General features: G+C 50.5%; 3 protein-coding genes across 3 annotated transcripts; 1 reads left to right on the top strand and 2 right to left on the bottom strand.

Moving 5' to 3' along the window:
• Positions 1-577: 577 nt before the first annotated feature.
• On the bottom strand, positions 578-2769 carry SETTUDRAFT_162129 (uncharacterized protein). Its single transcript, XM_008022452.1, has 4 exons — positions 2530-2769; positions 2322-2463; positions 1598-2266; positions 578-1552 (listed from the first exon to the last, which is right to left on the bottom strand). The coding sequence occupies exons 1-4, from the start codon at positions 2674-2676 to the stop codon at positions 864-866; spliced, it is 1647 nt and encodes a 548-aa protein (XP_008020643.1). The 5' UTR covers positions 2677-2769; the 3' UTR covers positions 578-863.
• Positions 2770-3277: 508 nt separating this feature from the next.
• On the top strand, positions 3278-6204 carry SETTUDRAFT_113162 (uncharacterized protein). Its single transcript, XM_008022451.1, has 5 exons — positions 3278-3595; positions 3653-4422; positions 4480-5301; positions 5360-5481; positions 5535-6204. Exons 1-5 carry the CDS (start codon positions 3493-3495, stop codon positions 5758-5760), a joined length of 2043 nt encoding a protein of 680 aa, XP_008020642.1. The 5' UTR covers positions 3278-3492; the 3' UTR covers positions 5761-6204.
• A 1687-nt stretch (positions 6205-7891) lies between these two features.
• Positions 7892-11573, bottom strand: SETTUDRAFT_40504 (uncharacterized protein; the record flags this gene model as incomplete). The annotated part of the gene is made up of 4 exons (XM_008022081.1): positions 7892-9611; positions 9657-11336; positions 11392-11423; positions 11478-11573. 4 exons carry the CDS (start codon positions 11571-11573, stop codon positions 7892-7894), a joined length of 3528 nt encoding a protein of 1175 aa, XP_008020272.1.
• Positions 11574-14232: the final 2659 nt, after the last annotated feature.

The raw sequence follows: 14232 nt of genomic DNA, 5'->3' as shown, positions 1-14232 counted from the left end.
AGCGCTGCACACACACACACACACACACACACGCTCGCGTTGGTGCTCGCCATGGTACATGCAGTCTGAAGTACCAATTTCGGAGGCGGGCGGGTAAGAAGGGTACATGTACTTGTACATGTACTTGTGAGACTGGATGTAAAAGCAAGAAGGAGAAAAAGGAAGAAGAAGAAAAGGAGGAAGAAGAAGACGGCTAGATGCATAAAACCTACGTATCAAAAGCGTTCTCCAAGGCACAATAGCAGGGAGCGCCTCGACTGCAATTTGAGGGGTACTTGTGTCATTGATACCCGAAAACATGTGTATATCTGCGACAAGCAATCCGTCGGGCACCATTATCGTCATGGCAGATGTGCTGGCAGCTTTTTTTTTGGGTCACCGGTGTGTGTATGTATGTGGGTGTTGCTGTGGTCGGGAGGGACCGGCAGGGTGCTTTGTGGCTGCGTTTGTGGCTGCGGCGGCAGCAGCGGAAATTAAGTACGTGTGAGTCAGGAGCGAGGGGATGGTGTTCCGGGGATAATGGGCATGCAGATACGGATGCATGGGGTTTTCTCCGGTTGGGTTGGGCTGGGTTGGGTTGGTGTGGTGAAATGCTGGCTTGAATGGCGAGGTGGATGCAAGGCTGTTGCTGAGGAAGTATCGCGATGCGTAAGTGGTGGGTGGATGGCTTTGGGGCTGGTGCTATGCCGATGAGGTCGAGGAAATATCGCACTGACTTTGGTCCGAGTATTCAAGGCATCTGGGCCGTGGGCGTTGGATATAGCGTTCATCGCACTTGACCGTGAGGCCTGATCGGGCTGTAGTGACGGCTTAGATACGCGGTATTGTTCAATAGTACATGCAGCTACCCGCTGAATATGCCCTCAGCCGGTATCGCGTCTCTGATAAGTTTCCTTTGGTACTTCCAACGTGTCGCGCCGTCTCGGTGACTGAGCAGGACTAGCTTCTGGGTGCTGCGCTTCATCTACCGCAGACCGGATACTCGCAGTATACGTGCTCCCGGCTCTGGCCTCGCGCATTCGATCAAAATTGCGGCTGATGATTTCCAGGTCCGGGTTGCGGAAGCCTTCGCCGGGGATCTCTGGGAAACCCCGTGTGGCTTCGTCGGTGCGGCTGTGTTCGCGATCCAGCTTTTCCTGTGCGGCATCCCCGAGATAGTTGCCGGCAGCCGTTAGCCATTTGCGGATCTTGTGTCGGCCGGCTGTGGGGTGATCGCTTTGATGGCCATCCGAGGTCATCTCGTTGAGATGGTCACTATCAGAGTCTGGATACGTAATTGTCGGAATCAGGGAAACGTCATAGGGAGACTCTGAACGTATGCCCAAAGCATTCGTCTGTGGGTTTGCATTGGATTCAGGATTTGCCTGCGGCTGAGGGCGTGGAGATTGCGGAGACGCACATCGGCCGCTACCACGGCTGTGACACGACAAATTCGAAGGCTCGCATGGTGTGTTACGCTTTTCGTCGAGATCCTCTTCGTCGCCGGCTGCCCAAAGCAGATACAGGGATCCAAAGGCGGCGAAAATTGTACCGGCTATGGGTGACCACTGCCCTGTACAGTGTTAGAGAAGAAATTCTGTCACTGGAAAATGCTCACCAAAAGAAGCCTGAGGCTCAGTCATGTACATCATCTGAGGGCTGAAGAAGTTTGCTTCTCCGATCGCAATGATGGTCAGGATGACACCACCAAAAAGCGGAATCTCAATGACGGTGAGAAACGAGCGCACAAGATCGTTGATATTTCTCATCTCTCCAACCGTCATGTTTGCGCCTTGGATGCGAGCATCCAGCTCTTCCACAGGGCGCCGTCTCTTCCAGTTTGCCTCTAGGACCTTGTCCCAGGTAAAGATCAAGGACAGGATCCCTGGTATACAGAACCCTGCAGCCAAGAGCATTGCCGCATTAAAGGTCAAAACATGTGGCACGGGAATGACAAAGACGTCGGCTGCTGCTCCGCCCCGCAAGGGAGAGTGTGGGCCCAGTGCTTCTGAGCATGTTATGTTGCACTTGGGTTGTTGTTTTAAGAAGTCGGCGCTTCCTCGGTGGGCGTTGATATCAAAGTTTACGCTGCAGTCCGTGGGCGTGACGCGGTAAAACTCGACACAAAGCGCCAATAGGCCCATGAGCACCAGTATGGTCCACATGAAGATTATGTTTCTTCCTGGCGTATAAAAGTAGGTGCGCGACAGCCGCACGGTGAGGGGAGCGGCCAAGATTCCGATTGCGCAGAACTGGAAGGCGCCGAAGATGTCGAGGTCAATGCCCCCTGGTTAACTATTAGCATGTCTACATTTGAAGATTTGGCAGCAATGGAGACGGACCATCTCGATGCGAAGAGGCGAGGGCGATGCCCTGGATGGACGAGACGGCTGGGAGGATGAGGACGGCGGCCAAGCAGGTGTTGCGCAGCCATTCAGCTTTGCGAAAAGCGACACATGCAGCAACGAGGACGTAGTAGAGGATCTGTCTGCCTTGTCAGTTTTTGCTACGCGTCGTACCCGAGTCATTGGGTATCTGAGGGGAACTGACGCGCGAGCCAGCGCCGTAGTTTGACGAGACGGGCCAGGCACACACGACGTGGAATGCAGCCGTGACAGGCGCAGTGACAGGCGAGGCTGTGGGGACTGTAGTCGTGGCACTAGGCGTAGTGTTGAAGAGGGCTCGAGTAAGGGACATATTTACACCGGACATGCCGTGGCAGATGCAGCAAAGACATTATGTACATAGGTCGCTGGCGCAGAGAGAAGCACCGGAGGCATTGCAGCGCGCACACAGGCAGACAGGCAAGCAGGCAGAACGTCTGCTAGTGAGGCGGGCGTCGGGCGAGACATTTCAACGGCCTGGGGTAATACACGATTTACCGGTGAGCGTTTGCGGTTCCATGGGGCGAAGCGTGGCTGAGCATGCCCACAACGTGACCTGCCCAGGCAGTTTTTGCTGACTCAGGGCGTGGCGGGCACAGACAGCGACCGCCACTGACAGCCAGCGACCGACACGGCGGCGGGCAGCGAGAGCGAACAGCATGTTGGGAAAACTGCGGCAGCGCGAAAAGCCTAAAAAAAGGGGCGCATGGCTCGAGGGCCGTGGTTGCATCCTGTTTTCCGATTGCCACCCGTCGTTGGCAGCGCCGAAGAGGCCAAGAGCCCAACCATGCAGGCGGCCGTGATCCCCGTCGCCCATCATGTGCGCTTCTTGAACCACGCTCGGCCTGCATTACATCTACACGGCCATTCTTACATTACACAAGATCGCGAGCCTCACTCGTCGGCCATGCTCGCGCCGTGCGTCATTTTGCACACGACTCTGCGCCATCACCACTGACCTGTGCTGCGGCATTGAGGCCCATCGGCTCCCAACTAACGCCTCTCACGTCCTGCAATCGGCCCTAATTGATAGCCCACTCTGCGACTACCGCTCCTCTTATTTGCCTTCGCTCGTCATACATAACGGCCACGGCCGCCTCGACTTGGACTTGCTGCCACCATCCGCAACATGTTGGCTCCGCGTGCGACCGAGGCCGAGAGGCCTGATCTCGATACCAACAAGATCAAGGAGTGGCGCTCCATAGTCACCCTCATCGTTTTCGTGCTGACGAGTAAGTCGAGTGTGCGTGCCCGTGCCCTGCAGCGTCAACTAACCGCCACTACTGCAGACATCAATGTCTTGTTCCCCTTCCACATTCCCATCTATCTCCCGCGCGCCCTATGGACCCCGCTTCTCGACATGCTCAGTGCCATGCGCATAATCCCGCCGCCCCAGCATCCAACCAGAGTCCGAAATGGCAAACCCGGTCCTCTGGTGCGCTTCAACTTTCCCATGAACTTCATTACTGCTCCCTTGATCGCCGATCTCTTCCTGCTCGCCATTCTTGCTATTGGCAAGAAGGAAGTTCGCGGCGGCACCGTTGGCGACCAAGGCATCGTGCCCTACGACATCATGCTCTTCTTCCTCTCGCTGGCCTACATTGCCATCTCCGTCGACGCTTCTGGCTTGATCAGGTGGCTGGCCTTCAAGGTTCTGCAAAAGGGAGGCAAAGTCGGCCACCGGCTGTTTTTCTATCTCTACTCCTTTTTCTTCGGGCTCACAGCTCTCATCGGCAATGACCCCGTCATTCTGTCCGGCACTGCCTTTTTATCCTACATGACGCGCGTGTCCAGCAACATCAAACACCCGCGAGCATGGATCTTCACTCAGTTTTCCGTGGCAAACATTGCATCCACAATCCTTGTTTCGTCCAACCCGACCAACCTGGTATTAGCTGGAGCCTTTAAGATTACTTTTATCAAGTACACAGCCAACGTCATTGTTCCCGTCCTCGTAACAGGCATTGTCCTGTACCCCTTTTTGCTGTACATCATCTTCCACGACGAGTCTCTTATTCCCTCAGCTATCAAAATGGAGGATCTTCCAGACGAACTCAAGGTACGAGTTTTGCATGGCTTCGCATGATTCCGGGATGATTGCTAATTCACGATGTAGAACAAGAAACCAGTGAATCCAAACATTCCCTTTGCAAAGGGTGGAGTCGATGACAGCGAGGCTGATTCCAATAGCGACGAAGAGCAAGAAAAGAAGAACTCCCTTGAAGAGGTCTTGAATCCGTTTTTGGATAGGAAAGGCGCCATGTTCGGAGCGGCTCTTATGGCAGCTACTCTGGTAACTGTGCTCGCTCTCAACGCTGCTTCTACAGGCACACACGAGCATCCCGTGTTCTGGGTCACCTTGCCTGCTGCAACCATTATGCTCTGCTTCGATCTCACCATGGGCTGGCTCAACAGGAAAGAGACGCGAAATATTGCGCATGAAGGCCGACGCAGAATGGAGGCGGCACTTGCTGAGAGAGAAGAAGCGAGAAGAATGTCAGTTGCACAGCAAGACGCAGACGCAATAACCGTCCAGGATGCCCAGGCTTCAACTCTCTCAGATGAAAAGCAGCCACTACCAGGGACTTCCAGCCCGGCCCCGAGCGACAGAACACGCGAGATGGCAGTCAACGAGTGCGTCTCAGACGAAGAGAAGAGGGTGGAACCAAGCAAGAAGCCCGTACCAACCACGCTAATATCCCTCACCCAAGACGCATACACCTGGGCACAAGAAACCTTTCCCACAACAATGACTGTATTCCACCACCTCCCTCTAGCTCTCGTTCCCTTTGCCTTTTGCATGTTTGTCCTCGTGCAAGCCCTTGTCACCAAAGGCTGGGTTCCGGTCTTCGCACACGGCTGGGATCACTGGGTTGAAAAGACGGGAACTGTCGGTGCCATTGGCGGCATGGGCTTTGTCTCTGTCATTCTCTGTAATGTAAGTTGCCATTTTCTAGTCAGAATTCAAATCTACAAACGTCTAACCCACATTCCAGTTTGCAGGCACAAACATCGGCACCACGATTCTGATTTCCCGCGTCGTCCAAGCATGGGAGGAGATTCACCGCCAGAACGGAATTCCGATATCCGACCGAACCTTCTGGGGCACTATTTACAGGTACGTTTGGAATCTGTAAAACATGGTCTTGTGCAAAGCTAACATGCAGTCAGTATGGCCATTGGCGTCAACTACGGTGCCTTCAGTCTTGCCTTTAGTGCCTCCCTCGCCGGCATGCTCTGGCGCGATATCCTTGACCGCAAACACATTCGCGTTGGCGGCCTGGAATTCGCGCGCGTCAATCTCCCCATCATCGCTATTACCATGGTCGTCGGTCTTGTTGTGCTCGTCGGTGAGATTTACATTATCCGCAACAACAAGCCCTACTCTCTCTCATGAGCTGTGGTCGTCCAAGCTAAAAAAGAAATAAAACGAGAAAATCTGCTTGATTGGGGCCGAGACTGGTAGCATGCTTGGGACAGCAAGTCGGCACAGCTCAGTGTGCAGATGTACTTGCTGCGGCTCGGTGGGTGTGGGTGCATGCGCGCAATGCAATGTGTACTGTGCCGAACACGCTCCTTGCACGACAGCAACACAACGCGCAGTATCCCTCGTAGATGCAACCCAGCCATGCATCTCTTGCATGACTCCAGATCAAGTAGATACGCTGGACAAGTCTAATCAAATCAAAACAAGGCAAGACAAGGTAGCGTCTAATGTTGATATGTATACATGGTACATATGGTATATACGCAACGGATCGGAACATAAAAGAACATGATAATACCACATACATACATACATACAGATTCCCCCGCAAGAGCCCTTTGAATGAAAGAAGAACATAAAAAAAAGTAATCAGGCTTAATTGAAAAAGTAATACATACATACATATATACATACATACATATATACATACATACATATATACATACATACATAGACGGGAAAAAAAAGAGAGTTTTTTTTTAATAGACTAATCCTACTATTTGTGTACCTGCTGCCAGGTATGTAAATATGTAAATATGTAAATATGTAAATATGGAAATATGTAAATATGTAAATATGTAAATATGTATGTATGTACTTATCAGCCTTTTGTTCAAGTTTTGTCCATGTAACTATATATATATATATATATATAAATCAGAAATGTATAACTACCTACCTTACCCCCCCCCCTACCCCCCCTTCATCCTTTGCGATAAGTCCACAATTAGAAAAAAAAATTTTTACTTGGAAAGATTTGATTGAAAAATAAAAAAGATATAGATAAAATAGAAAAGAGAGAAAAGAGAAAAAAGAAAAAAGAAGGCGATACTTAAGACTATGTATGTATGTATGTATGTATGTATATATGTATATATGTACTTTGATTTTTTTCTAATCGTTGCCATTTATGTCTACTACATACATACATACATACTTTAACTTGTTTTTATTTTTATTTTTGTATTTTTGTATTTTTGTGTTTCCTGGAAAACTCGAGAGAAAACAATTTCAAGGCTTTTTTTTTTCTCTTCAAAGGCTGCTTTTGCTGCAAACGCCTTCTTTGCCGCTGCTGTACTTGGTACATTGCACCGAGCCTTTTACTGCTGCACTCTGCGCATCAGTGCCTGTATCTGTGCCTGTATCTGTATCTGTGTCTGCCTCTCGTCTAGAACTTAGACAAGTCCACCAGGTAGTCCCTAAACCAGGCCAGGCCAGGCCAAAGCCAAGCCGAGTCAAGTTTGCATACTCGGCATGAAATGCAAGTAGCAGCCATCAGCAGCAAGAGCAAGCAAGACACAGAGGCAGAGAGATAAGAGTCAAGGACAGAGAAAGCTCGAGGCAAAAAGAAAGACACAGAGTGAAGAACGTGTACTTGACAATGCTATACTTGAATTCAAAGTAAATAAACAAGTGAAATAGATATATATATATATGTATGTATGTACGTATGTCCGCCCAGAAAAAAAAATGACAAAAGACCTCCCCATAGAGTTTAACCGATCAAGGGACAAAGACAGAGACAGAAACAAGAAACCAAGCCAGCACCAGCACCATCGCCCATGTATGTACACATTCCCACGGCCAAGTACCCCCCCCAAAAAAAACAAGAAGAGGTCGTTAGTTGGTCCAGCATGCCTATGCAAAGAGCACCCCAGCAAAAAAAAAAAATACAGCAGAAACCAAAAAAACTAAAACACATAGACTAAGAGAGAGAGAGAGAAAGAGTCTTGTTTACTTTCCGTTTGGTTGTTCTCGCCAAATGCTCTGCCATGCAAGTTAGTATTTTGATGCTTAAGACGCGTGATGCCAAAAGAAAAAAGAAAAGAAAGAAAGATACGAGGAATTACAGCAAAGAAAAAAAGAGGAAGAAAAAAAACATGAATTGTGGTATCGTGCACAAGAAAAGAGAGAGAGAGACAGAGAGCTATAGAGACAGAAGGGGGGGGGAGACATGATGCAGTCGCAAGAGAAGCAATCAAACCCCCAACTTTTTACACCAATCAACGGACAACGAACGAACAACAAACAATTAAAATCATCATGAAACCGGCGATGTCATTGGCGATATCGACGGCGAATCTGCCGCAGCCAGGGCCTCAGCTTTCTGTTTAACCGCCGAAAAAGGACTCGTATCCTTCATCTTCGTCGGGGATTTTGGACTTGAAGGTGAGCCGTTTGCCTTCGAGTCGACGGTAGTAGTAGTAGCGGCAGTATGTGGAGGCGTAGTTTCCATTTCTTCAGGGATGGTAGAGCAGTATGTTTTTAAGACGTGTTTGAGCGCAGGGCGGCGGATGGGCTTGGAGAGGAAAAAATCCATGCCTGAATCCAGACATTCTTTCACGTTGCTTTCCTCAGCATACGCCGTCAGCGCGACAATCGGGGCTGAGAAGCCGGATTGGCGGATCAGGCGTGTCGATTGCAGACCATCGAGGTTGGGCATTTGGACGTCCATGAAAATCAGGTTGTACGGAGCCTGGCGCTCCATGCTCTCCTTGACCTTGTCGAGGGCTTCTTGGCCGTCCTTGGCGACAGTCACGTCGTAGACATCCTCAAGCTTCAACATGCGCAGAACGACTTCCTGGTTGGTTTTGTTGTCCTCGGCAACCAACACCTTGACCTTGTCGCCGCGTTTGGTGGCTTCCGCCTCGACCCGCTTCATGGCAGCCACCTGTGAGTTTGGCGAGTCCAATGGCTTGTTGGAAGCGAAAAACGGTTGGCTGAGACCAACGAGACGGGGCTGGTTGTCAGTCTCAAACGATACTGGACCCGGCGGGGCGGTTGCGGCCGAATTAGGCATGCTGATAGGGCTGTTAGCCCCGGAGCGTAACGAGCGGGCCGACCGCGCATCATCATGGGACCGTCCACGCGGGGGATCGTCGATCGATAGACTTCGCCGCGGGGTCCCTGTTTCAATGTTGATGTTTCTGGAACTTGCCGTGCTGTCGGCTCGACTCGTCAGGTGCTTGAGTGGAATGACCATGGTGAAGACGCTTCCGTGGCCCACCTCGCTCTTCAGCCCAATCGTGCCCTTCATCAAGCCGGCAAGTTGCGAGCAGATACTCAGGCCAAGACCGGTGCCTCCAAACTTCTTGCTAAGCCCCAAATCGCCCTGGACAAACGGCTCGAAAATCTTGGAATGCAGATGCTCGGGGATACCTGGGCCGGTATCTTGGACCTCGAATTCAAACGACAGCCAGCGTCCCGGTGGTGGCGTCGCAGCCCGCTCTTGAACCAGGTAGTGTGAGTACGCATTGCCCTTGTCCATGACGTTGATGACATTAGCAGTATCGTAGTGATTCGGCGTTGCTACCGAAACGGATCCAATCTCGGATGCAGAAGCCCAGACGCGATTCTTGGAGTTGCGCGTCGAGCTCTGTCGTGATTGTATCGAGGCTTTGCGGCTCTCCGACATTTGGGTCTCCCCAGGACATCGAATTGTGAGCGTGACGGAGCCGCCTTGAGGGGTAAACTTGAGACTATTGGACACCAGATTGATAACCACTTGGAGTATCCTATGTTGGTCGCCGTACAGAATCATGTCTTTCAGTCGGCCAAGCCCAAAAGGACCCAGGTCACGCAGTTCGTTGGGCCGTTCATTGTCGTCCAGATTGTTCTCATACGGGCCTTCAAACTCTACAGCCAACGCGATACCGCTCTCTCGTGCTTGCTTTTCGAAAATGGCCAAAACCTGGGAGCTAATATCTCGCAGGCGAAACTCCTTTTCATCCAAGCTCAGCTGCTGTCCGACTTGGTTCTTGCTACTCTTATTAGCATGTGCGTGTTGTGTTGGTGTATCAACTTACCTAAATGTCAAAAGATCTGTCAGCAAGTTCAGAAGCAAGTCTCCACTCTTGTAAATGATGCCTAGAGATCGCCTCAGCTTGACAGGGTCGTCCTCTGACATGCAAACAGCGCACATGCCCAAGATGCCGTTCAACGGCGTCTTGAGCTCATGCGAAATGTTTGCAATGAAGAGAGTCTTGCTCTCGTTGGCAGCCTCTGCAGCTCGTTTACTCTGCTCCAACTCTGCCGTTCTTTGCGCGACCCTCTCTTCAAGCTTCTCGTACTGCATCATCAACTCATCCGTCATCTCGTTGAATGTGGTGGTCAGGTCGGTGAGCTCATCGTGGATAAAGTGCTTGCGGTCCTTGACTTTGCTGGGGATGCGAAACTGCCTACGCCTCTCTGCCTCCCTTTTCTCAGCTTTGTTGAGTTTGGCGTTTCGCCGGTAGTGGATGATTTGGCCAAGGAAGCCTTCTTTGCGAGCCAGTGCTGCATGGTCCACGTCGTCATGGACAACTTCATTCTGCGAGCTAAAATCATCGTCGTACGTTGGCGACACTGTCCTCCTAGTAGCGTCTCGTAGTCTTCTGATGGGCTGGCTGGAATAGTGCGCGACGGGAAAAGTGACAAGCAGCATTGCACCAAGTGTCCCAAACACGCAGGCGAGGATGATGTTGCGAAGGCGGTTGATGGGCTCGTAGACTTCCTTGCGTGTTTGCTCTACGATAATCATCCAGTCGACCATGGGACTGTCGACGATTGCGTATCCAGCGGCTACCTGGGCGCCCTCTTCGTTGTGGGTCGAGATGATGCTACCAGCATTACTAGTCGCATGCGTCGGCACTGTGAAGCCCTTGCGGATAGCAGGATACTTGTTCCAGTCAAAAGGCGGCGGGTCGAGAGCCGTATCATACTGCCCATGACGTTCTATGTTGTCCCGGTCGGTTGGCGGGACGAGGAAGCGCACTTGGACATTTTCCGGGGGCGTAGGGTGCGTGGCGGTGTACATGTAGTTTGCGGGAAAGACGTTGGTGACGTTTTCGGGGCCAAACAGCAGCGTCAGACCGCTCTTGTCGAGACCGTCCATGGCATTGACGACATTGGTAATGAGCGAGGCATCCAGCACAGTCGTGACCCAACCCAGCGTGTCGATATTGGAGGTATTATTGATGATGGGCGCAGTAATGGAAACCAGACTGAGCGTGGCGTTGACGCGGTACGGGCCGAGCAGGAGGTAGCTGGTATTATCAATAGTCCTGCCTTGAAAATACGCCTTGTACAGGTCAAACGTCGAGTTGTAGGGAGTAGACTGGACGGTAAACTTGGGATAGAGGTCAGGCAGGAAGCCGTATTCGGCGTCGCCCATGGTTGCGTTTTGGCCGTCGGGTTTGAGGACGGGGAGCACGACATCCATCATGCTAGGGGCAGTGCGACTAAAGACGGGGGTTGCAGAGGTGTTGTAGGGGTAGATGCGGGCCTGGACGGCGACGCGAGTCTTTGCATCACCGGAAAAGATGGCATCGTAGTCTTCGCCGACGCGGGCCCAGTTGTCAGTCGTGTTGTTACCACCGTAGAAACGACGGAGCGCGAATTGCGGCGAAAGCCGGTTTGCTGCTTGCTGGGTGAGGATCTGCATGAGGGCCAGGTTCGACGACAGCTGTGCGGCCTTGAGGGAAGCGGTTAGGGTGAGGCGAGTTGATCTAGCAGCGCCGTTAGCATGACGACGCGGGTGATTTTGTATGGCAGCCACCATACCGTATGTCGAGCACAAACTCGTGGTTGGCAAGCTAGCCAAGTCAGCAACAAGAACAGACAGTTATACAAGCAGCAGCAGTGTGTACCCATGTTGCGACTCCGAGGACGGCCAGGCCTACTGTCGAGGCCAGCAGGACCAAGCAGCCCAATTGTTCACGGATGGGGATCCGCATCTTGACCATGTTACTGGCGAGACAGCAGCGAGGCGCAAACGGGTCGAGGTATCCAAGGGCTCTGGCGGGGTGCGTCGTCTGCACTTCATTCCTCAGAGCACCCGTCGACGCAGCTCTTTTGGTTTGCACACACACACACAGTGTCTCTCTCTGATTTTTACTTTGTCCACGAATACGTGATGCCGCGGAATCCGGGAGCAGAGCGAAGGTTGCGGCAAAAAAAAAAGATCTGGGGTTGCGACGGGCAGAGCGAGAGGCGCAAGCGTGGAGTGGAGTGGAGTGAATGCACGAGCAGATGGGCGCTAGACCCTTCGCAGACAGACAGGTTTCCGGGCTCCACCAGCAATGCGAGCGAGGAGTACAGCCAAGGAATTTAGGTTGAGCAAGCGGGCGCGGGCGAGGGAGCAGCCGGGAAGCAGTCGCAGCAGCAGCGCGAGGGAAAGAGAGGACGAGATGGTGGATGGCGCACCGGTCGAGTCGGGCGGGCTTAGTGTAGTGCGTGGGCTGACGGGACGAAGCACGCACGACGGCGACGGCGACGAAGAAGACAGCAGCAATAACGACGACGCGGCGACGTCGCACTCTGCATGTCGCGTCCGCTGTCGTGGGAAAGGACACGGCAGGCCGGGCCCTTCGGGGGGTGGTTTAGTCAGGCTGGGTGGCCGTTGGCTGTCGCTTGTGGTTGCAGGGCGCAGAATCCGGGCTGGAGGGGAGAGGCCAGACCGGCATGGGCGCCTGGGCTTTTTCTTTTTTGGCCACAGCTGACGGGCAGAGGGGGTGGGGGTTGGCGGTTGGCGGTTGGGCGGACGAGTGAAGGAGAGGCTGAGTGTCTGGCTACCAGTCAGTCAGTCAGTCATCCGCAGCAGCAGCAGCGGCGGCGGCGGCGGCGCCAGTCGGTCCACGGCGCGAGGGCGTGGTCGTGGTCGAGGGCGGGCGCACAGCACTGCAAAGGGCGTGTGTGGCATGGGATATTAAGGCTTACATATGCCCGCGGCCGTTTGCTGACTACGCAGTCATCTTGCTGCTCACCCTCCCACACCCGACGCCCACACACGCACAAACTCTCTCTCTCTCTCTCTTCCGCCCGCTCGCTCGCTCTTGCGCGCGCTCTCTCTCCCATACGCCCGACATCGAACGCTCGTTTGGTGCGACTTGGCGGGGCGGGGATGCCCTGGCCTCACCTCTCCCCTGCTCCCATACACACCCTCTCTCCCAAATCCCCATCCCCGCCCTGATCGGCAGATTGACTACGAAGGTGACTGTCAAAAGTTCTTGCTAACAGGGGTGCATTAATTACCGCCGAAAATAGGGCTAAAGCTATGTAGACTAGTCCCGCCGCCCCTCTTTGTACTTATTACTACCTTTAAGCTTAATAACTTTTTAAATATAAAATAAAATACGCTCTATCTAAGCTTAAATTTAGTAGTAAAGTAGCTTATTCTAGTACTATCACTATACTTTTATTTCTTTTATCTCACTTTTTAGTATACCTTTTTATATTATTTTTCTTTTAAGCTATAGCTAAGCTACTTTAATAGTATTAAGATTAAGTAAATTACTTAGCTATAAAAGCTACTCTACTTTAGTATTTTAGTATATAGTTCTTTTAGCGTAGTAAGTATATAAAAGTACTTTATTTTCTTAAATAAAGATATATAGTCTTTCTTTTTAGCACTTCTTTATGAAGAGAATTAGCTTTAAAATAAGAACTTAAGTCAAGTAATACTACTAATTAATACTACTATAACTACTCTTATAAGCTAGCTTACTTATCTCTTTTATTTATCTTTATTATAAAACTCTACTAGGTTTATCATATAATTTAAGCCTTTTTATATTTATTATAAGCTTCTATGCCTTTTTTATAAGAGGCTTCAAAGCTTTATTTCACTTTTTAATTTAAAAAGTAGTATCTTTTTTCTTTTATATAGTCTCAAGCTTTTAAATATAGTAAAAACTCTTATAGTTATATATAAAGGAGCCTTAATATATAAATTTAGAGTACCTCTTTTACTATTTTTATATAATACTTTTAGTAAAAACTTTATTCAAACGTTACTATATGACGTGTTTCACTAGTAAGCGGGCCACCCTAGTATGTAGGCCACTTCCCTATAATATCCTACCTTTACAATAATAACGCGTAATATCTTAATAACGCAACACGTTAAAAACTTATACTGAAGTAGATTTATTTCTTACTATTACTAATCTTAATTCTAAATAAACTTAAAGTAAATAATGTGCTACTACCACCTATAGCGTCCTATAAGCAACAATCTAGCGTTAATAAGCTAGATAGCGCCCTTAAAGCAATTAGGAGCTACTAGTCAGGCGCCTAATAAAACTAGAAGAGGAGGCTATTACTATGCGTGTAATAGTTAAGGCTAAGCGAGGACTACCTTGTAGGAAAGACGACGTGCGAGATATGGCCAATAGACTGCTCTAAGAGCGTGGTAGGAAGGAGGTGGGCAAGAACTAGGTTGATAGGTTTGTCTAGCGCAATCCTAAGCTGCGTACGCGCTAGAGCTGTCTATATAATCACTAGTAAGCTCTCTACAAAGACCTAACGCTTATTCAGGGCTAGTTTAAGCTAGTTTAGAATATAAAGGCAAAGTATAGTATTAGAGATAAAGATATTTATAACTTTAATAAGACTAGCTTTATT

Source organism: Exserohilum turcica (assembly GCF_000359705.1).
Source record: "Exserohilum turcica Et28A unplaced genomic scaffold SETTUscaffold_1, whole genome shotgun sequence".
Lineage (NCBI taxonomy): Eukaryota > Fungi > Ascomycota > Dothideomycetes > Pleosporales > Pleosporaceae > Exserohilum > Exserohilum turcicum.
The sequence above is the reverse complement of the archived record's forward strand: the minus strand, read 5'-3'. Positions and strand labels throughout refer to the sequence as shown.